Here is a 25037-nt window from a genome sequence, read left to right as displayed (position 1 = left end):
AAACCGGAACCCCTCAACGCCTTGACTGCGCCTAGAAATTCTGTCCATAAAAGTTATGAACAGAATCGGTGACAAAGGACAGCCTTGGCGGAGTCCAACCCTCACTGGAAATGTGTTCGACTTACTGCCGGCAATGCGGACCAAGCTCTGGCACTGATTGTACAGGGAGCGGACCGCCACAATAAGACAGTCCGATACCCCATACACTCTGAGCACTCCCCACAGGACTTCCCGAGGGACACGGTCGAATGCCTTCTCCAAGTCCACAAAGCACATGTAGACTGGTTGGGCAAACTCCCATGCACCCTCAAGAACCCTGCCGAGAGTATAGAGCTGGTCCACAGTTCCACGACCAGGACGAAAACCACACTGTTCCTCCTGAATCCGAGGTTCGACTATCCGGCGTAGCCTCCTCTCTAGTACACCTGAATAAACCTTACCGGGAAGGCTGAGGAGTGTGATCCCACGATAGTTGGAACACACCCTCCGGTCCCCCTTCTTAAAGAGAGGAACCACCACCCCGGTCTGCCAATCGAGAGGTACCGCCCCCGATGTCCACGCGATGCTGCAGAGTCTTGTCAACCAAGACATCCCCACAGCATCCAGAGCCTTAAGGAACTCCGGGCGGATCTCGTCCACCACCGGGGACTTGCCACCGAGGAGCTTTTTAACTACCTCAGTGACCTCAGCCCCAGAAATAGGAGAGTCCACCACAGATTCCCCAGGCACTGCTTCCTCATAGGAACACGTGTTGGTGGGATTGAGGAGGTCTTCGAAGTATTCCTTCCACCTATCCACAACATCCGCAGTTGAGGTCAGCAGAACACCATCCGCACCATACACGGTGTTGATAGTGCACTGCTTCCCCTTCCTGAAGCGGCGGATGGTGGTCCAGAATCGCTTCGAAGCCATACGGAAGTCGTATTCCATGGCTTCCCCGAACTCCTCCCATGTCCGAGTTTTTGCCTCAGCGACCGCTGAAGCCGCACACCACTTGGCCCGTCGGTACCTGTCCACTGCCTCCGGAGTCCTATGAGCCAAAAGGACCCGATAGGACTCCTCCTTCAGCTTGATGGCATCCCTCACCGCTGGTGTCCACCAAGGGGCTTTAGGATTTCCGCCCCGACAGGCACCAACTACCTTGCGGCCACAGCTCCGATGAGCCGCCTCGACAATAGAGGTGCGGAACATGGTCCACTCGGACTCAATGTCCAGCACCTCCCTCGTGACATGTTCAAAGTTCTTCCGGAGGTGGGAATTGAAACTTTCTCTGACAGGAGACTCTGCCAGACGTTCCCAGCAGACCCTCACAATGCGTTTGGGCCTGCCAGGTCGGTCCGGCATCCTCCCCCACCATCGCAGCCAACTCACCACCAGGTGGTGATCGGTAGAAAGCTCCGCCCCTCTCTTCACCCGAGTGTCCAAAACATAAGGCCGCAAATCCGATGACACAACTACAAAGTCGATCATGGAACTGCGGCCTAGGGTGTCCTGGTGCCAAGTGCACATATGGACACTCTTATGTTTGAACATGGTGTTTGTAATGGACAAATTGTGACGAGCACAAAAGTCCAGTAACAAAACACCACTCGGGTTCAGATCCGGGCGGCCAGTCTTCCCAATCACGCCTCTCCAGGTTTCACTGTCGTTGCCAACATGAGCGTTGAAGTCCCCCAGTAGGACAAGGGAATCACCCGGGGGAGCACTTTCCAGTACTCCCTCGAGTGTACCCAAAAAGGATGGGTACTCTGAACTGCTGCTTGGTGCGTAAGCACAAACAACAGTCAGGACTCGTCCCCCCACCCGAAGGCAGAGGGAGGCTACCCTTTCGTCCACTGGGTTGAACTCCAACGTGCAGGCTTTAAGCCGGGGGGCAACCAGAATTGCCACCCCAGCCCGTCACCTCTCACTGTCGGCAACGCCAGAGTGGAAGAGGGTCCAGTCCCTCTCGAGAGAAGTGGTTCCAGAGCCCTTGCTTTGCGTCGAAGTGAGTCTGACTATATCCAGCCGGAACTTCTCCACTTCGCGCACTAGCTCAGGCTCTTTCCCCCCCAGTGAGGTGACGTTCCACGTCCCAAGAGCTAGCTTTTGTAGCCGAGGATCGGACCGCCAAGTGCCCTGCCTTCGGCTTCCGCCCAGCTCACATTGCACCCAACCTCTATAGCCCCTGCTATGGGTGGTGAGCCCATTGGAGGGGTGACCCACGTTGCCTCTTCTGGCTCTGCCCGGCCGGGCCCCATGGGAACAGGCGCTCGCCATCGTGCCCCACCTCTGGGCCTGGCTCCAGAGGGGGGCCCCGGTGACCCGCGTCCGGGCGAGGGAAATCTGGGTCCATGTTTTGTCTTCTTCATAGAGGTCTTCGAGCTGCTCTTTGTCTGATCCCTCACCTAGAACCTGTTTGCCTTGGGAGACCCTACCAGGAGGCATAAAGCCCCCGGACAACATAGCTCCTAGGATCATTGGGACACGCAAACTCCTCTACCACGATAAGGTGGCAGCTCAGCTCACAAGTACTATCTAATCAATCTCAAAAAGCTGGAAAATCTATGAGAAACCAAGGACTTTGGGAATATTAGCAAGGACGGAGTTTGTGGCTGCTTACGTCACAAAACCTTTGTGAAAATATCCTGAGTTAGTTAACTACTAGCTCTGTCATGTGATATCCTGAGTTAGTTAATTACTGGCTATGTCCTGTGATTAGAGCGTGTACTTATTTAGAATAAAATTAACAAATGTTTGAGGTCATGTCATTGCCAGTCTCTGTTTAATTGGTGGAACGGAATCAAGCGTCACTAGTGCTTACATTGGATTGGTGTGTAAGAGTCATGTGACAGTGCCAGCTGGTACAAGTCTCTCTAAGAAGATTATAAATAAACAGTGTTAATAACGGCGTTACTTTCACTAGTAACGAGTAATTAAAAAACATACTTGTAGGCTACATCGCCGTTAGCGGTAGCTTGATGTAGCGTGGCACGCTACTATTGATGTGGTTTCATTTACGTCAACAACAAGACAGTGTCATAAGTGTTGCTGTAAGTTCAATGCAGGAAATCTCGTTTTACTTGTGAAAGCAAAAAGCAATACTGCACTAAAACTAATTTCATATCAAACAAGAGGAGGCAGCATCACACGGTGACACAGCAGACAACAACATACGCACACATCCGAATGGGAATAAAGAACAACAAATTAATGATTGAAGTGACAAACTTGCCATCCATTTGTTGAAAAGGAGACGCGAGAGCCATCAAAGCACATTCAATCTCTTTATTAACCAAAGGCAACCCATTCCGGTGAAAAGAGCTGGCTGGCGTAAGAGCCGAGACACTGCCGCAGCTGACGGCTAAAGTTCACAAAAACAGTTCTATTGAAACCCTCGATGATGTCACTTAGCAACAGGCCCAGCATTTTGCACTGTGATCTATATGAAATGTTTATAAAATGCAATATTTTTTTAAGCACTTACTTTGTAATTACTTACATTTACTTAAGAGTAATTCTGTTCGTAATTCAACTACTTTTTTGTTAAAGTAATAATTAACTAGAACAAATTACTTTTTAAAAGTAATTTTCAGAAAACTGGGCATACCGTAGTTTTCGGAGTATAAGTCGCTCCGGAGTATAAGTCGCACCTGCCGAAAATGCATAATAAAGAAGGAAAAAAACATATATAAACATATATTTTTGGGGGAAATTTATTCGATAAAACCCAACACCAAGAATAGACATTTGAAATGTAATTTAAAATAAATAAAGAATAGTGAACAACAGGCTGAATAAGTGTACGTTATATGATGCATAAATATCCAACTGAGAAGGTTCCTGGTATGTTAATGTAACATATTATGGTAAGAATCATTTAAATAACTACAACATACAGAACATGCTATACGTCACTCAAAATCCCTAATCCCATGAAATCTTATCTGTCTAGTCTCTTACGTGAATGAGCTAAAATATATATTATTTGATATTTTACGGTAATGTGTTAATAATTGCACACATAAGTCGCTCCTGAGTATAAGTCGCACCCCCGGCTAAACTATGAAAAGAACTGCGCTTTATAGTCCGAAAAATACGGTAAATGGTTTTGGACGTTTTATTCATTTATTCATTCCTTTTGAGGTATTGTTTAATGTTTATCATGATGATTTTTGTATTGTCTGTTTTATAAATAGTGTTAGAATGTTGGATACTCTTGTTGAAAAATGTGTGAGCTTACAATTTTGTATGCCTTTGCCTGTGGGAGTTTGCATTTTGGCGACGTCACGGTGAGATGGGCATACTTTTGTGGACATTAAATATAATATGCTGCTTTGAGGAAACAAAAATAAAAGGTATGACAAAGTACAATACAACTTATGTGCGATATGCAGCGACAGAAAAGCTGATAAAAGCAGCTGTTTTTATAAACTGGTAAGTTTGTATCAATCGGAGAGTGTGCATGTGTACTTAATGTTGTGACCAGGTGAATTTACATTATTAAGTTTATTTTCAAATCTGTCTGAAAGAAAATATCGGTGGCAAATTCAAGAGGTATTTTTTCACAATGTACATTTTCAAAAAGATAAATTATGGTACTTTTGGAAAGGATGGATATGAAAATAATGTCAAGGTAAACAAGGGTTATACAAGTATAACCCATTTACCATTTAAAAATCTACACAAAAGCATATGCAATATATATTATCTTGACCAGGGGTCTGCAACCTGCGGTTCTGGAGCTGCATGTGGCTCTTCTGCCTCCTTCTTGTGTCTCCCACAGATTTTTTCAAACCCGGAGAGAGAAAATGTTTAATTTTTGAAAAGAGTTCTATACTTTCCCAATGTCTGTGAGGCCGTGAACGGCTGAGTCTTGAAGTGCAAGGAAGGTAAGTAAAAGAGACTGGAAGCCTGTGTGTTCAGTTCAGATTCTCGAATGTGCGACCTATTGGGTAAGCTAATCAGAAATACTTTCCAAAAAAGAAAAGAGAAAAGAATAAAAGGTTTAATTTCTCATGGACAGATTGCTTTACCTGTAAAATATATTTTTAAAAAAAGATGAAAACTTTTAAAAGTTTATAAGCTGTGTTATGTTTTGCGGGTCTGTACCATTTTTCTTTAGTTGAAGAGGTGTAGATGTATGTTTTGAATGTAGATGTAATCAATAGAGGTCCCTTTTGCGAATTGCATTAAGGGTTCCATTAAATCCTCTTGAGGGACGTACCGTAATAAGCCCATGGGCCACAAGTTTCCCACCCCTCGCCTGGTTTAAAAACAACCATGCATATGTCAGAATGGATAGTGTTCAACTTGTAAAGTTGCACTGCACTTTTAAACGGAGGAGAATTTGACATTATCAGCAAGTACCACTAAGCAGTCAGTCAAGTCTGCATATGCCACACATATCTGATTTTCAGAAACTACTTTCAAAGTCTTACCCTCGGATCATGGCAAATGACTCATCGCTGGAAAAATAGGCAGCTCCAGGGAGCACTGTGACAGTCTCCTTGCCTGCAGAACAGAAAAAATTAAGTGATTATTTAATAATGCAATTGACTAGACGAAATACTTGCTAAGCATTAGAATGTTTCAAATTAATTATGCAATAATACTAATGTTCAAGAAGTGTTCATGTTATATGACGGTTAATACTTTAATGAGTGTTTTCATTTTAGACTTTGACTGCATTAAATCCACCACTGGTATATAGCTATGAGCCTTACCAGCATTAATCAGGTCTGCATCTACTGCAGTGTCAGAGGGGTATGGGCCCTGCAAAGATATCACCAAGATCAAATGGGATGTGTGCAAAGGACAGCTGGACACAATCAAAGTACTCCGATGACAAGATGAGACTTTGATTTTTGAGGGGGAGAAAAAGACTGCATTGCTTTGTTTAAAAACAACAAACAGGCGCGATTAATTAAAATAAATGTTGACAAATCAGACACTGACACGAACGCCTACACTCTCCTGTCAACAAAAGTTGATTGGCGTCATTCTATCGCAGTACCAGCAGCATTATTTTTTTTAGACTCAGACAGCAAGTAACGACTTTGAGTAGGAAAATGAGGAAAATGAGTCTAGCCGTCGCCACGTGTTACATAATAAATTGAACACAGTCAAAAAAAGGCCCCTCGTGGCTATTATTCCTGCTTCATGCAAAAATCTGCAGTAAATCCACTTGTTAAAGCTTTAAACATTTCATCTTTAGGCAGCTTACCAATCCTAAAATGCCATTTTCGCTTTGCAGATGCACAGTGATGTCTGGTTTGATGAAATTGCTGGCCAACATGGGGATGCCAATACCAAGGTTAGCTGGTCAGCCATTCATTAAGGATGAAATCTGTTATCATGCAATTAAAAAAAAATAATCCAAAAATGATTTGAAAAAATGGCTTCTGGGAAAGTTTCCAAAAGTCGCATAAAATTGGGAGGGAAAACCTGCCAAATGTATTGGTCAAATGACCCGACAAATATTTGGCGGTGGGGCTAAAAGTCTTTGTAGTAATACCCTGATTGACTAATTCGTTAACTGTTTATGGTGTCCAACACCAATAAGGGCATACAAAAATCGTCATGACATTTTAGAAAAAGGATACCATACATCCCATCCTCAAACTCCAAAGCTGCACGGCGAATTATCCTTTCCCGAACAATATCGGAATCTTTCTTTGGTTTGGGCTTCTCCTCTTGGCTTTTCTGAACTGTGCGTTTCTGAAAACAGTCAAATGGATCCTTTTAAACTTAGCAACACAGGGTTACTATTAAGAAAATGTATACCTACAATATTTTTAAAAATGACAAAACAAAAGTTCATTGTTTTTCAAATTCAAACCCTTTGTACCTCAATCCTCTTTTCATAGCTGCCTCCCTGGACAATTCTGTGAACGTAGATACTTGGGATGTGGATGTCCTCTGAAGCAAAAGTCCCAACATCCACCACTTCTTCTACCTAAGTCAAAAAAAGTTAAACACTTAAGTACGTAGGGGTACATTTACACCAAAACAAAGGCCATTGGACTACATCCAGTTGTGATCTTTTTTGTGTACTCTCCCTTCTCTGTTGAGCAGTGAATGGGCTGCGGTGTCTATCGCAACCCTTTTGGTGTCATACGTCAATGTTTGGGTCCTTAACAGCGGAAGTGTGAATTACCCAAGGACCGCATCTTTCAAAAATGATTACTTTTTCTAGTGAAACACCAAATTTTGTCTGGTGCTCCTGCAAAGATGTTTTCTCCACGGCACCAATGTATTCCAATCAATCTTGCTCTTCAGCACTTGTGTTGTTTTTTTAGTTGTTTTTTTTTTGTCCTGTTCAGCATTTGTGTTGATTCTGATAAACACAATAACATTAGAATGTGAGAGACGGTGAGAAGCATGATTTATGATCCAGAATAAACTTTAAAGGAGCAAAGAAGCGAGAATGCAGCAGACCACTCGATGTAAACATAGAGACACCCGGGAGTGATCGCGACGCCGCTATAAATAGTTTGTCTGCGTTAGCGCTAATAATAACAATATCACAAATGCTTGGTTAATATTCAAGACACAAAATGTAAATTGAGTATTGTTGGTGCTTTTTGAATGGTTAATTACCGTATTTTATGGGCGGAATAGTGGAGCTCCCTTTTGTTCCACTGTAAGCAGACTTTTATTTATGTTTATTGAATAATTAGAATGCATTTTTTTAATCAATTCGTCGCCACGTCTTTCAGAATGATTGTGAACGATAGGCAAATTTAAAAAAAAAAGTGCAGTTCCATTTTAAGAATTGCAGGTTGAATAATGCTTGTTTTCAGAATAAAAATCTTAAAAGTCCTGCTGATTTCTAAGTGTACAAATCTTAATTTAGGACGTTTTACAAAGTAAACTTAACTAGCTGCATGGACAGATCATTTCACTACTTTTTAGTATTGATTTCCTCAAATCTAGGCTTTTTATCTTATAGTGTATAGTATAGTTTAGTGTAGTTTCAAGGTACTGTAGGTTTTTGTCTGTATCTACATGTGGCTATCACGTCCATTAGGTGCTAACCAAGTAGTAGTGTCAGTAGTAGCTCACTTTTTTAAAAGTGTCACTTGGCAACTCTGCTCTCTTGCTGTCATAATAAATTTGTCTTGTCCCCAACATCAAATCAAATCAAATCAACTTTATTTATAAAGCACATTTAAAATTTACCACAGGTGTAGCCATAGTACTGTACAATGGGCAGGTTAAAAGATAATACGAGGACCGGGCAAACAACACAAGACAAACAGAACATGATAAAAAATAAATAAATAAAACAAAAAAACAGGTTCACAGCAGGTGTATAATGGGGCGCCATTGCAGGATGGATATCACTTAGTGTTAAAAGCCAGGGAATCAAAGTATGTTTTTAAGAGAGATTTAAAAACAGGAAGAGAGGAGGCTTGTCTAACACTCAGAGGTAGGTCGTTCCAGAGCTTAGGAGCAGCCCTAACTGTGTAAGTTGTTGAAAAAGGACATATAGTTTTGTGCGATACTAGTTACATCACCAAACGATCAAAGAATATCTGCTTACAGTTTTATATTCAGACATTATGCATCTATTAAATGACACATTTCCACAAGATAGCACAAAGACAATGATCAAATGTCTAAGTTGTGCTTTGCAAAAAATGAACCATAGAAATGTTGCCATTCATAAAAATCAGTGTTTCTTAATCATAGGGTGAGCGGTCTCTAAAGGGCCGCGAAAAAATGTATTTCTCAGCTCCGATGTATATGGGCCACAGCAAAAATCAGTTGTAACAGACTTTTCTATCACTTGTGGCAGTAATCACAATATCAAACAAACAGAAGTCATAGGGAAGTTTCTTTGGTGCAAAATTTATTATCTGTATTTTCTTAGATTGTTTTAGGAATGTTGAGTTGGGAAAAATATTCATTATTAATTTATTTGATCTATTTTAGCACAACATAATAGCCTGTGAATGTATTTTTTGTCAGTTATTTAGGAATCTCTTCTTATGCAGTATATTTGATTAGTACTTATTTTTTTCTAATCAGTTTGACCAAAGCCCAAGGTTTATGTGTTACATACATAATAATATTTGTGATTATCACATGGTATTATATATCGTTTTGACAAAATTGTAAACTGTAAGTAGGTTAGATATAATTACTGAATACAAAAATCGCGAGTAACGTTACTACTTTTTAAATTGAGAGGGGCCCAGGCCTTTGAAATAGAAAAGTTGGGCCCCCAGGTCAAAAAGCCACATAGAATGCTTCACAGTAATGATGATTGGATATTAGATAATGAGAGTTATACAAAGATATGGCACTGTAATTGAAGTGGCAATATTAAGTATTGCAAAATTGGTGGATAAGAAAGTCCGGGGGTTGAGGGCTAGATTTTTGAGTGATTATGGTTTGGAGTTGGAGACCTCTGGTCCATCACAAAGCTGAACACTGAATTGATATTGTGAGTTTAACTAGGTCAGATGTCTGCTAAATAAATAATGTTAGTTGTATGTTGTTACGTTAAGCAGGAAACATTTCTATTTAAGATTTTTTTTTCATCCTGTCATTTTAGTTCTGTACTTTGTTTAAAAACATTTTTAAAAGTTTAACTTTTGATCATATAAAGTTAAAGTACCAATGATTGTCACACACACACTAGGTGAGGTGAAATTTGTCCTCGGCATTTGACCTATTCGCTTGTTCACCCCCTGGGAGGTGAAGGGAGCAGTGAGCAGCAGCGGTGGGGGCGCTCGGGAATAATTTTGGGTGATTTTACCCCCAATTCCAACCCTTGCTGCTGAGTGCCAAGCAGGGAGATAATGGGTCCCATTTTTATAGTCATTGGTATGACTCGGAAGCAGATAGAGTGGCCGTGTGTATGAAATGTGCGACAAAAATAAAATTGCCTTGCCTTGCCTTGCTTGAAGCACAATTACCTGACGGGAAAACCAAAAAGGCTTCATCGCCAAAGACTCACACTGTTGCACCGCATGACACACACGAAAAAAACGCACACACATACACACTGTTACATCTGGAGAAAAACCCCAGGAGGCAGAAGTGAGTTTAAGGTCTTCTCCCAGAAAGGGACACTGATTTGAGCAGAGGTGGGTCAACGCAATACAAGTCCAAACAGGAATGCACCTGCTACTTTCTCCTGAATTAATTTTGCTGGAGATGGGCCTCAGCATATACAGCCACTCTTGCTATTAGTGTTTAGTTTGCGTTCACACTTGTCATGTTTGGGTCGGTTAAAACTAATTCTGGTGCGTTTGCTGTGCTGGAAATTTTTGTTACGTTAGATGCTCCGTTCAGCAATCCATTTATTGTTATTTATTTACGCACAAGAATTCCAAAGTGCCTGAACTGTAAGTTGATGAATAATTGGACCTTGGGTGTAAATGAGACACAAACACTCTTCATAAGTACATTTTAGAACATTTTTTTTGTGAAATCTAAGCTAAAAACTAAATATATAAATACCCAACATATTCAACCTAGCAGACAGCATGGTTTACAATATTTTAATAAACATAACATCCATCCATCCATCCATTTTCTACCACTTGTCCCGTTTGGGGTGGCGGGGGGTGCTGGAGCCTATCTCAGCTGCATCCGGGCAAAAACTACAACGAAATGGCATCAGAGGTTTGGTATTGAACTGGGTAAGAAGCTATGTAACCAACAGGAAGCAATATGTGAAGATGGGTGAAAATATGTCAACACGGTTGGATATATCTTGTGGTGTACCCCAGGGATCAATACTGGGATCAGAGATTCCCCGTAACCAGACGGGAAAACCTCCCCCGCCCCAACAGCAACTGGCCCCCCACGAGCCCACCTCCCACCCCCGGAAAGCACGACGCGGCCCGCCCCAGACCACCCCACCCAAGCCGGCCGCTGCAGGACCGCCCAGCACTGGGCCACGGGAACAACCCACCCCACCCGCAGGGACCCCAACAATGGAGATGAAACAACCAGCAACTGTCGAATTCCCCCCTGAGGGAGGGGGAAAAGGAAAAATAAAAATAAGATATATTTAAAAAAAAAATAATAATAATAATAATAATTCTCTGAACCTTTTGATGATATTATGGACCATATATGGTAAAATCCCTGAAAAAAAAAAGTATGTTTTTCTTAAACTGTTTGCTCATGCATTTGTTCACAAAGTGGGGACCCTCGCCCAATCCTTGTTTGCGAATGACTGAGAATTTCACGGAAACTGCTTTTATACCCAATCATGGCACCTACCTGTTCCCAATTAACCTGTTCACCTGTGGGATATTTCATTCTTCAACATTCTCTGTTTTTTTTGCCACCTGGGCCAGCTCTTTTGAAACATGTTGCGGGCATCAAATTTTAAATGAGCTAATATTTACAAAAAATTACGTTTTCCAGTTCGAGTGTTAAGTATCTTGTCTTTGCAGTCTATTCAGTTGAATATAGGTTGAAAAGGATTTGCAAATCATTGTATTCTGTTTTTATTTACGATTTACACAACGTGCCAACTTCTCTGGTTTTGGGTTTTGTAATATGTTCTTTGTTGAGCGACTAAAATAGTGTGAAATCTAAGCAAGCTGCACCAAGTATTTTTTTGGGTACCGACCGCAATATTAAAAGGAGCCTAATTTAATGAAAAAGACGGTGAGCAATACTTTAGGAGAGAAAGGTGACCTAACCATGACAACATCATTCTTACCCACTCATCTACTCCCTTCGTGTAACTCAGTGTAACCTACTTATTCCATTTACATGAGGGGCAAGCAGCCGTTCAGAACAAATTGAATTTAATCCCTGCTTATCTCCACTTCCTCCTTCAACACTCGCCGCTAACTGAGAGAAGTCAACAGCAAAGAGCGGATCTTGCCGTTGTCATGGATACACAGGCTTTGGTTGGCGGGTGAGGGAGGGCCCCACTCAGTCAGGACCATCAAGTCTCTTTCCCGTTCCTTTTGATCGGGATATGGTAAATCCAATGCTCGTCAGCTGTGCAAGATGAGATTGGTGGCGCCAGAGATAGCGCGGTCCCACTCATCCTCCCACATCTTTCTCATCCGTCTTTTGTGAGAATTTGCATAGACGCCTTCATCAAGCAAGACTGAGCTCATCACATTTAAAGACTTTAAAATAGGGCAGAGAGAACCGAGGGAGACATTTGGTTGACAATTTAGTCAACATGGTATCATTTCGGTCTATCTTTAACCAAACCTCATTTAACCGGTTCCATTTTCAATTAGCCAAGTTGCAACACAATAACAAGCTCATACAATTTAAATAGGCGTGTACATAAAAAACAGAATCCCTCCTTTCATCTGTGGGATGTGTCCCAGGTGGAACGGTGCGCTCAGATGTCGTTCAGACACCAGCATTAACACACGAGGAATGGTAAAAGCATTTAAAAACAAACAGAATTATAAAACACAAACACACACACACAAGCAAATGAGCAGGTGTGTGGATCCAGCAAGCAAAAAAGGGGAACGTACACATTGATATTCTTGTCTCTCTAAGCATTTTCACATCAATGAAAGCAGAGGGAAGCATAAAAGCGTAATAGCAGTAGGACGACGGAAACCAAATTTGGTAAAATGATACAGGACGAAATCAAAACTATTTTTTTTGTGTTCCTGACACATTTCACCATGAATAAGCACTGGTTGTGGATGCAAAAATAATCAGGGTGATAAATGTGATTTTACAGGATAAGTATAGCAGCTCTGTTGTGCATGTAGTGCATGGTAGTGCTGCTTAACTATTGTTTACTTGTACTTTACTCACAAAATATTCTGTGTTCTATGACCAGTATCCATAACATAACATCACATGACACATCAGCAAATCGCATGCGACTTCAGTTCAGGCAGCATCGCAGCATGTAACCAGGAAGTTTTGTTAAGTACCACAAATGCACTGGCAATGCGAGCTTTGCAAACTAGTAAATTTTTTTAAATGGCTTTTTTAGGTGAACATCCATCCATCCATCCATCCATCCATCTTTCTCCGCTTATACGAGGTCGGGTCTGGGCAGCAGCCTGAGCAGGGAAGCCAGAACTTCCCTCTGCCCAGCAATTTAGTCCAGCTCCTCCCGGGGGATCTTGAGGCGTTCCCAGGCCAGCCGGGTGATATAGACTTCCCAACGTGTCCTGGGTCTTCCTCGTGGCCTCCTACCGGTCGGATGTGACCTAAACACCTCCCTAGGGAGGCGTTCGGGTGGCATCCTGACCAGATGCCCGAACCACCTCATCTTGCTCTTCTCCATTTGAAGAAGCAGTGTCTTTACTTTGAGTTCCTCCTGGATAACAGAGCTTCTCACCCTATCTCTAAGGGAGAGCCCCGCCACCCGGCAGAGGAAACTAATTTCGGCTGCTTGTACCCGTGATCTTGTCCTTTCGGTCAGAACACAAAGCTCATGACAATAGGTAAGGATGGGAACGTAGATCGACCGGTAAATTGAGAGCTTTGCCTTCCGGCTCAGCTCCTTCTTCACCACAACGGAACGATACAGCGTCCGCATTACTGAAGACACCGCACCGACCGCAAGATCCACTCTTCCCTCACTCGTGAACAAGACTCCGAGGTACTTAAACTACTCCACTTGGGGCAAGATCTCCTCCCTAACCCGAAGATGGCACTCCACCCTTTTCCGGGCGAGAACCATGGACTCGGACTTGGAGGTGCTGATTCCCATCCAAGTCGCTTCACACTCGGCTGCGAACCGATCCAGTGATAGCTGAAGATCTTGGCCAGATAAATCCAGCAGGACCACATCATCTGCAAAAAGCAAAGACCTGATCCTGCAGCCACCAAACCAATCAATTCCCAGTCGAAAGTAGTTTGTTTGTTTGTGAGCCATTTTGCTGCCAATGGGACACGCTCACGACACTGAGATATTCACTCCTGAAAAACAGTAGTTCAGCGGGGTAGTAAGAGTTTTGCATTCACATTTTATCATGACATAACTTTTAAACGTAGACCTTTTGTTATGTTTGTCTCTATAAATAAAATGTGAAAATGTCTCATTTGCGTAAACTTCATCCGTAGCATGCTAAGTTTTAATTGTACTACAAAGTTTTTTTCTGCAAAATCGTGATCTCCGTCGGATATAATGTCCACCTTGTAGTATGTATACAACAAAAACAAAACGCAAATTAAAATGTAATATTTCAGGATAATTTCTACTAAGTATATATTGGTGTAAATACTTATTATTCTGATAATTGGATCTTATAACTGCTATCTGTGCCATTTTTTTAATATCTGATTTACTTAAAAAATATAACAGTTTTTTATTTTTTATTTACTTTACAAAATATAAAAACCGGTGATTATTTTGACAGCAACAGCTCCTTAAAGGGTTGCTATTATGCAAAACCAATATTTACATGTTGGTACATGATTTTGTATATTTGGGATGCCAAGAAGGGTGGATATTTATAAAACAATCTTGCCTTCATTCAATATTGCTCCAAACAAGCCATTTAAAATTTGAGACTTTCATTTTGCCTTAGTTATTTCAGCGTACATCTCCAATACATACACACATACATACATACATACATATATATATATATATATATATATATATATATATATATATATATATATATATATATATATACATATATATATATATATATATATATATATATATATATATATATATATATATATATATATATATATAATGTATGTATGTATATATATAAATATATATATATATATACGTATGTATATATATATATATACAAATGTATATGTATACATATATATATACATACATATACACATATATGAGTTTGAACATCAAATATCTTGTCTTTGTAGTGCATTCCACTGAATATGGGTTGAAAAGGATTAGCAAATCATTGTATTCCGTTTATATTCAAATTTAACACAATCTGCCAACTCATATGGAAATAGGTTTGTATATATACATACATAAATATACATATATATATATATATACATATATATATACATACATATATATATACATATATATATACATATATATATACATATATATATACATATATATATACATATATATATACATACATATATACATATATATATACATATATATATACATACATATATATATATATATATATATATATATATATATATATATATATATATATATATATACATACATATATATATATATATATATATATATATATATATATATATACACGACGCCTCCTTTAGAAACCAGACTTTGCAGAATTCTACAGAACTCAGCAAACACATTTGGAACCTCAAAGACAATAATGTTGAATATTCAATAACATGGCAAATTCTTGCATCCAGCACACCTTACAATAGTGGTAATAAAAGATGCAACCTATGCTTAAAAGAGAAACTGTTTATTATATATCATCCAGATCTATCATCCCTCAACAAGCGCAGTGAAATCATTTCAACATGCCGCCATAGACGGAAACACCTCCTAGGTAACACATGACCCAATCACCACACCCTACGCCTGCTTGTACCCACCCACTTTGTGCTCTATATAAACCATTGTATGTGAATGCTTCCATTTAAATCTCCTGATGATTGAGGGAACCCCTCATGAAACAGATCTGTAGAGATGAAGTAGTCTTGTGATTTTTTCCCACACCTACATATATATATATATATATATATATATATATATATATATATATATATATATATGTATTTCCTTGAATTGCCGCAGGGCATATAGTATGCGCCTGCCTTGAATTACTGCCGGGTCAAACTCGCTTTCCAAAATAATTAGCGCTTGCTTAGTATTACCGCCTGGTCAAACTCGTAACGTCACGAGTGACACTTCCCCTGTCATCATTTTCAAAATGGAGGAGGCTGATTTCAATACCGGTAATTTGAAATCGCATAAAGGGAAGAGTATTAAGAGCTATTCAGTAGGATTTAAGGTCCAAGCTTACATCACACTCAAATTTTTACTGCATACCTTTGGTAAGAGTGAGAAGAGGTTTTAAAATAATTGCGCATGCTTACTCTTACCGCATGCCTTTGGTAAGCGCAGGAGTGAGAAGAGGTTTTAAATTAATTAGCGCCCCGGCGGCAATTCAAGGAAATACGGTATATATATATATATATATATATATATATATACGTATGTACATATATAAACGCGCACACACACACACACACACACATCCAGTATAACATTGGTAGAGGTTTACCTAAAGAGCTTTGCATTAGTCCGCCATTTTTATTCAGTTGTAGTCCAAAGTTGTAGTCAATAAATTTTTCTTAATCCTCTTGTTGTGGGACAGACTGACTCGTACATGCACATGCATCTTCGGCTGTTGCCATTTATAATAAAAAATAGCATATACTTCTAAAATATTTAGTAGTAAACTCGATATGGAAGAAATCAAAATTACAACATGGCTGACAGGGTAGAGACACAACCGAAGGGTGATCGGTTTGGAGGAAGACATTCACATGTAAATAGGACCGCCCACAAAACGGCTCATTCTGAAGAGACCGTCAGAAAGCGGCTTGAAGATGGTCCATCCATCCATTTTCTACCGCCTGTCCCGTTCAGGGTCGCGGGGGCTGCTGGAGCCTATCTCAGCTGCATTCGGGCGGAAGGCAGGGAAACACCCTGGACAAGTCGCTAGCTCATGACAGGGCCAACACAGATAGACAGACAACATTCACACTCACATTCACACACTAGGGCCAATTTAGTGTTGCCAATCAACCTATCCCCAGGTGCATGTCTTTGGAAGTGGGAGGAAGCTGGAGTACCTGATGGTCTGTAAATCAAAATCTATACCAAAGCACCACCATTACATGTTATGCAGACCACAAGGAAATACAAAATCATATGACCACTTTAAGATCCGGCTCAATTTAAAAGGAAAAAAAAATGTTCCAATCTCTTCAATTAACCAGCTGCCATCTGTATCAAAATGTATAAATGGTCCTAAAAAAATGTAATAACCATTTGGGTCTCTAATTAGCACCAGGTAAAAAAAAAACATTGGCAATCACAGCGGTGGCTGTAGGCAACCTACCTGTGAAGCCCTATTTGTTTTTTTAAATTAACACAGCTAGATGGCGGCTGCATTTTAGTGCATTGGCAACCAACCGCCTTCTATATGCGTGTTAAAATATTGGTTACATTACTCAGCTGTTAGTATATGCTCAAGAGTGTTAAATTTGTTCTACTGTTGTTTATAATAAAGTCATCAGCTAGTTGAGCAGTTTGCCCCTTACTGCTATCACAGTATATGCCCTGTTATGCGATACATACTTGTTCATAAATGACAGCATGATCAAAAAGAGCTACCGGTTCTTTTTCATTTTCACATGTACTGCAAATCCTCATTAAAGTTGAAAAATTTAAACGTTACGGAGTCTAATGAGTTCTAAAATGTAAGAAATTAAACCCTCTTTCCCTGTCATCTTAGATCAGGGGCGCTCATACTTTTTCTGCAGGCGAGCTACTTTTCAATTGACCAAGTCGAGGATATCTACCTCATTCCTATTTATAATTTATATTTATTTATTTATGAAAGAGACATTTTTGTTAACAAGTTAATGGTGTTTAATGATAATACAAGCATGTTTAACACACATAGATTCCTTTCTTTCATGAAGACAAATAAATAAATGATAAATGGGTTGTACTTGTATAGCGCAAGAATATAAATTGGTGTATTTGATTCTGATGACTTGCATTCATTGGAATTAGACAGTGGTGCTGATAACGTCCGCATTTTCAAATGGAGGAAAAAAAAAAAGTCCTCCTTTCTGTCCAATACCACATGAAAGTGGTTGGATTTGGCATCTCATTTTTCCAACTTGCATACTCGTTTTTAAACACTTTGTTATGAGAGTAGCATATGTGTGTGGCCCTTTAATGTCTGGCAGCAGGTGAGTGACGTCAGTGAGAGTGCGGGTGTGCAAGCAAGTGAGAAAGCGGTCGCTGAGGGTGGGGGAGAAATACATTGGCATCAAACTCCGTAGCTTGCCAGCTTGTTCACGCTAGCTTTCTGAGACTCTTATTTTGTTAGCACAGGCAGGATGAAACAGGTCTTTTATGGTGAAGACAGGAACTGTGCTGTCGGTCTTTAGAGTTTTGACAGTAGGTACGGAGTCTCTAGAAATAAAATGTGTTTCTCTGCAGAGCTCGCAGCAGCCAGCGTCATCTCACAAGATCCTCGGGTGCCGAGAATGTCAAACAACTGACGAAAGTGAAGTCTTGGTATGATTGATGATTGCTCATTTTTATGTATATTTTTTAATGCCTGGCTTGAGATCGACTGACACACCCTCCGAGATCGACCAGTCGATCGCGATCGACGTAATGGGCACCCCTGTCTTAGATGTTTAGGTAAATAAAAACAAATTATTTTTACACATCTGTTGCAATTCGTGGCACATCTACAATGTAAAATGTATGGCATACTTCTACAACAAAAAAATATTGCATCACTTTTGAACTTTTCAGACTATAAGGCGCACTTTCTCACATTTTCTCCAAATTTGACAGTGATGTGTGATACCACTGATTTTCTTTCCGATCCAATACCAAATTAAATTCAGGCTGGTATCGGAGATCACAATCCAATTCTTTGTGCAAATATACTTAATGTGTCTGGTAAAATTTTAAAAAGTAGTTTCAAGAGATGCTGCTCTTGGGAAATCATCTTCAAACAATATAAAATCAAAGGGCAAAACAAATGATGGCTTTATTCTGCACTGAATGAATGATATTATCTGTATTCAACTCTGTATGTCAGGGCTATTCAATTACATAATGAAAAGGGCCACAGTTTCAAGAGTCCAAGGGATCAGGCGTAGGACATCAAAATTTGGATGTTTGTCAGAAAGTGCCTTAGCAGGTTATATTCCTTTGAGACTTGGTTTACTTAACTGCAAAGTAAACACATTGGCTTTCAGGCTGAACTGTCAATATATTCATTATTCCCGCCCTCGTTACTCAATTCCAGCGTGTGCAGCTTGTTAGGTTAGGTTGACATTCCTACTTTTGAATTATTTTCCTACCTCAGTTTTATTTCTTTATTTTCTTTTTCATTTATGATTGCAAGACTGAAAAAAAATTTTTTTAATAAATATTACAAAAGTATAGCGTCCATTGTGTATTTTATATAAATAATGTTTATTGTGTATTTGACATGAACAAAATAGAAGGTTTAGTGTTAATACGTTCACACAAGTACATATGTTTACACACATAAAAATTAACAAAATCTGCACTACATCAAACATTGCACACACTAACAGTATGGGATTAATCACAATTAAAACTAAGGTGTTGCGTTATCGTGTTCTACCGGTGAACTTTAGCGCTACATGTATTAAACAAGCCCTGATCACCCAGAATTACTCTCAGACAAAAAACAACATGACCACGAATACCAAATACGTCACATAGTCAGCAATTTCGACACAAAACAAACTAAATATCTTCATGCACAATATTGACTTAGAAATATTTGACCAAGTTTCGTGATGAAGCATCCACCTGTGAATTTCTACGATTGTTGCTTTTTTGTCTAGAATCCCCAAAGAGGGAACTTTAAGTTGATGATTACTTCTATGTGTAAATGGTAAATGGGTTATACTTGTATAGCGCTATTCTACCTTCAAGGTACTCAAAGCGCTTTGACACTGTTTCGACATTCACCCATTCACACACTGATGCCATGCATGGCCCTAACCACGGCCCATCAGGAGCAAGGGTGAAGTGTCTTGCTCAAGGACACAACAGACGTGACTGGGTTGGTAGAAGGTGGGGATTGAACCAGGAACCCTCAGGTTGCTGGCACGGCCACTCTCCCAACTGCGTCACGGCGTCAGAAATCTTTATTTATAATTGAATCGCTTGTTTATTTTTCAACAAGTTTTTAGTTATTTTAAGATAATTTTTTCAAAATATTTCAAGAAAGACCACTACAAATGAGCAATATTTTGCACTGTTATACAATTTAAAAAATCAGAAACTGATGACATAGTGCTGTATTTTACTTCTTTATCTCTTTTTTTCAACCAAAAATGCTTTGCTCTGATTAGGGGCTACTTGAATTAAAAAAATGTTCACAGGGGGTACATCACTGAAAAAAGGTTGAGAACCACTGCTCTAGTAGACTTAATGCATATGTTATCATTGAATAATTCTTGACTTTTTAGCTATATAGTAGATTAAATGTTTAATCGTGTGATACAGGTGCATTGGTGCCTAATGTTGTGTGTGTGTGTGTGTGTGTGTGTGTGTGTGTGTGTGTGTGTGTGTGTGTGTGTGTGTGTGTGTGTGTGTGTGTGTGTGCGTGCGTGCGTGCGTTGGACTTTTTATTGTGCATTTTTTCCATTGCAATGCAAGTTGACGCTGCTTTTAAAAACGTACTTGAATTGGGTAAGACAAAACGTAGCGGCGGACGTGGGCTGAAATGATACCTAAATCATTTTTTCACACGATTTTGTCTAACAATTGCTAGCTAGCAAGCAAAGACCAAGGTAACAATTCTACAGTCTTACCGAGTTGAGACCGCATCCTCCAGGTGTTTGGTATTCCTCCGCTTTAAATCAACTTTAATCAATGATGTACTGTCATAAAACAAGATCTGCTTTGCAAAATGAGCAAGGTATTTATATTTTTAACAAGAATAGGAAGAAATATTCCCACACTTTGTAAGTTTTCACATGTGTTGTTCAAGTGGCGGTGCGGAGGCGCGTCCTCCGGAAAAACACGAGTGATGACATCACAACTATGTCGACAAATTAATTTGTTGGCGACACATTTTATTGTTGCCAAATCGATGCACCCTTAATCAAGCTCCTTCTTTTTCTTTATCCTGTTTTAGTGAGGCTGCTGCCATTCATATTATAAAGTAGCGTACAGTTCTAACTTATATCTGTCAGTAGACTCGCTATGGAAGCGCTAAAAACTACCGGTACAACATAGATGACGGGGAGACGACGCTGTCGAAGTGGAGGAAGGTAAATAAGGCTATGTCTACATTAAGCCGGATAACCCCTTAAAGCAGGGGTGCCCATTACGTCGATCGCGAGCTACTGGTCCATCGCGGAGGGTGTGTCAGTCGATCCCAAGCCAGGCATTAAAAAAATAGACATAAAAATTAGCAATCATCAATCTTCACCAAGACTTCACTTTCGTCAGTTGGTTGGCATTCTCGGCACCCGAGGATCTTGTGAGATGACGCTGGCTGCTGTGAGCTCATTATTAAGAAAAAAAATTACTTACAGGACGGAGAGAAAAACGTTTTATTTCAACAGACTCTTGGGCCGTACCTGCTGTCAAAACTCTAAAGACCGACTGCAGAGTTCCTGTCTTCACCATAAAAGACCTGCTTCATCCTGCCTGTGTTAACAAAATAAGAGTCTCAGAAAGCTAGCATGCACAAGCTTGCAAGCTACGGAGTTTGATGCCAATGTATTTCTCCCCCGCCCTCAGCGACCGCGCACTCTCCTCCCTCGCCCACACACTCACTGACGTCACTCACGTAGACCAGTAGTTCTCAAATGAGGGTACGCGTACCTCTGGGGGTACTTGAAGGTACGCCAAGGGGTATGTGAGATTTTTTTTAAATATTCTAAAAATAGCAACTAAAAAACCTTTATAAATATATTTATTGAATAAAACTTCAACAAAATATGAATGAAAGTTCATAAACTGCGAAAAGAAATGCAACAATGCAATATTCAGTGTTGACAGCTAGATTTTTTGTGGACATCTTCCATAAATATTGATGTTAAAGATTTATTTTTTGGTGAAGAAATGTTTAGATTCAAGTTCATGAATCCAGATGGATCTCTCTTACAATCCCCAAAGAGGGCACTTTAAGTTGATGATTACTTCTATGTGTCGAAATCTTTATTTATAATTGAATCACTTGTTTATTTTTCAACAAGTTTTTAGTTATTTGTATGTCTTTTTTTACAAATAGTTCAAGAAAGACCACTACAAATGAGCAATATTTTGCACTGTTATACAATTTAATAAATCAGAAACTGATGACATAATGCTGTATTTTACTTCATCTTTTTTTTTTCAACCAAAAATGCTTTGCTCTGATTGGGGGGTACTTGAATAAAAAACATGTTCACAGGGGCTACATCACTGAAAAAAGGTTGAGAACCACTGATGTAGACCACAGGGAAGTGTTTTAAATGTAGAAAAAAAATCATAACCCTTTATTGCGCCTTATAATCCAGTGTGCCTTCTGTATGAAAATAGACTTGAACAGACCCGTTCATCGGCAGTGCGCCCTTAAGCCCGAATAAAAACGGTATCGGCTTTACGTTTAAATCCCAATAATACAGTTGATATTGTAATGTAGTTTCACACATGAGAAATAAATTGTGACGTCAGACGTCGTGCCGCAATTTCAATTAAGTGGGAAGGGAGCGTCACATACACAAAGCTGTTCTATCTTGACATCCAGACCGTGATGCTGACACCAGGCGTCAGCAGCCACCTTCCTTTTTTTATGCATTACTCACACACACAGCCCCTATCCTCACCCACTCCACACACACACAAAAAAAAAACCACAGGTCTAACTAAAATAACCATTGATACTTACTTTGTGGTTGTACAAATTTACGCTCTAACTCATTTTAGTTCTAACTACAGTGGTGGGTTACATGTGCTACATCTTTTTCTGTGTATTTGCTGGGTTCATAAAGCCAGTGACCAAACCCTGCTGAGACAACATGTAGGGCGAGGCAGAAAGATTGTGTTGCTCCAGGCGACATGCGGACGACGGGGGGACTGCGACAACACACTTAGATTATTCCATGTATTTATAGACTCCCATCTTCCCTTTCCAACGTGTTCTTGCAATTGGCCATGGCTCTGCTATCACATTTTGGGGCTCCGAACTTAGCTCTCTTTCCCAGACTTTTTGACAATACAAGCTGTCAGTTTCCTCTCAGTGAAGGCTGTATGGCATGCAAGACACTGTAAACACATTCGAAAAGTACACTGTAATGCAAAAGGTATATTTCTAATGTTTGCGTGTTTTTAGAACATTTTATATCGCTTTCACTTCTTTTATCCATGTTTAAGAGAAGGTGCTAAAACAGTCACTTTTGAACTACTATGTTTTAATGATGAAAGATTAATCATTAAAGAATTAAAATGAGGCAGATTACCTTAATTTCCGGACAATGAGAGCATTTAAAATCTTTTAATTTTCTTAAAAATCGACAGTACGCCCGCCGCCTTATAACTGTGCTTATCACTCATGTGCTTATTAATTCTAGCTGTGCTTACTGACCTTGAAGCAATTTTATGTGGTACAGGGTGTAATAATATGTTTGATCAATAGATGGCAGTCACACATAAGTTACGTGTGGACTGCAGGTTGAAGCCTGTTCAACAATGATGCGAGCAAGTACCCATTAGCAAGCAACACCAAAACTTTGATGTTTAATTGACAATATAGAACATTACACAGCACGCTCAAAATCTGTCAAAATGTTTTAGTAAGACTAAGCTACAAAGCCGCACCGCTTGATGGAACCGTAATCAAACATACTCTGCTTTAACATCCATCCATCCATTTTGTACACCTTGACATATGGGTATTAATATGGTGTGTGTATAAGGACCCAACAACGGCATCTATAAGGAGACATTATCTGGTGTTTTGTTTCGCAGTATAATGCAAAATCAACTTTTCCGATGTTTATTTGGGATCTGCATAAGTCCCAAAAACGTATGCGCGTTTGCATTGTAGTCCGCGCCGTAGTCAATAGGCTCCTTTTTTTCAATCCTCTTGTTGTGGGGCTTCATCCTCTGCTGGTGCCATTACTAATAAAAAGCAGCATGGGGTTCTAACTTGTATCAGTCAGTAGACTCACTATGGAGAGCTAAAACTACCGGTACAACAAAGAGAAGACGCTGTCGAAGTGGAGCCACATAAATAAGACCGCCCACAAAACGGCCGATCCTGAAGAGACGGTCTTAAAGCGGTTTGAAGATAGTCTGTAAAACATAATCTATGCAACATTTTGACCAAAGAACCACCATTACATCTTATGCACACCACAAGTAAGTGTTTCAAATGTAGGATAAAAAAAAAAAAATCATAATAATAGGACCCCTTTAATGCGCCTTATAGTCCAGTGCGCCTTTTGTATGAAAATAGACCTAAATTGACCTGCTCACACAAAATAATCCGGTGCGAAAAATATGGACGGCTATAAAAAGGCTTTGCTACATATCTTCATATAAATATCCATCAGCCAGCTACAAACAAAGGAGCTATACGTTTAATTAATCGGTTTTTCAACAGAGTAACCTAGCACATTGTTGCTGTTAAAATGTGAGTGTAACAAACTTTGAACTGAATAGTCAAATATGATGCTTCCAAACAATTAGAACAGCATGCATCTTTTAAGCAAAGCTGTCTGTTGCTCCTATGGGTTATTGCACATCTTTCATTGAGAGGTACAGGACATGAAGTTATGTCTACATAAATACACAGAGCAAGGGTGTGAAGATCCACCTTGTCTACTTTGCTCATGCAGAACGAACACAAAAATATTGCAAAACATGTACTGAGGGTATTCATTAGACATCTTGACACAAAAGCTTATTCAGAAACCTCTTTCGGCAGAAAATGATGGGGGAAACGTGTGCGTTTACAAGGACATTACAAGGACAAATAAAGGGAAGGCAGTCTAACAGGCAGAGTGGGTATTATATATTAGTGTCGCTATTGCAGAAATCTTATGGAGGAGAGCGAAGAAGTAGTTTTGAGAGCTAGTTGTATTAAACATAGATGAACACATTGAAAGAGTGTGTTTTATATGTTAGCATAAAAATAAACAAAAAAAAGGAGCAAGACATTTAATTTAGCAAGGACCTTTAATTCAGAATAGTTGCTCGATCCTATGCAAGAGCAGTTGACAACAGAGGAGAAACAGATGACATGGATGCTCCTTCAACAGAGCAACAATTGATGTCGATATTAACACCATTGATGCGTGCATTTCACTGAATATAAGAGGCAACAACACCACGCCAGTTACCATTGTTAAGC

General features: G+C 39.8%; 1 protein-coding gene across 1 annotated transcript in view; it reads right to left on the bottom strand.

Annotated features, from left to right (window-relative positions):
- Positions 1-25037, bottom strand: part of oxct1a (3-oxoacid CoA transferase 1a) — a 131326-nt gene that overhangs the window by 66781 nt on the left and 39508 nt on the right. The window contains exons 8-12 of the mRNA XM_061900378.1: positions 6830-6937; positions 6585-6699; positions 6206-6300; positions 5706-5754; positions 5421-5493 (exon numbers count right to left, since the gene is read on the bottom strand). Of these exons, the coding sequence (XP_061756362.1) occupies positions 5421-5493; positions 5706-5754; positions 6206-6300; positions 6585-6699; positions 6830-6937 (440 nt within the window). The remainder of the gene's footprint in view (positions 1-5420; positions 5494-5705; positions 5755-6205; positions 6301-6584; positions 6700-6829; positions 6938-25037) is intronic.

The sequence above is a fragment of the Nerophis ophidion genome, linkage group LG01 (assembly GCF_033978795.1).
Source record: "Nerophis ophidion isolate RoL-2023_Sa linkage group LG01, RoL_Noph_v1.0, whole genome shotgun sequence".
In the NCBI taxonomy this organism is placed as follows: domain Eukaryota; kingdom Metazoa; phylum Chordata; class Actinopteri; order Syngnathiformes; family Syngnathidae; genus Nerophis; species Nerophis ophidion.
The sequence above is the reverse complement of the archived record's forward strand: the minus strand, read 5'-3'. Positions and strand labels throughout refer to the sequence as shown.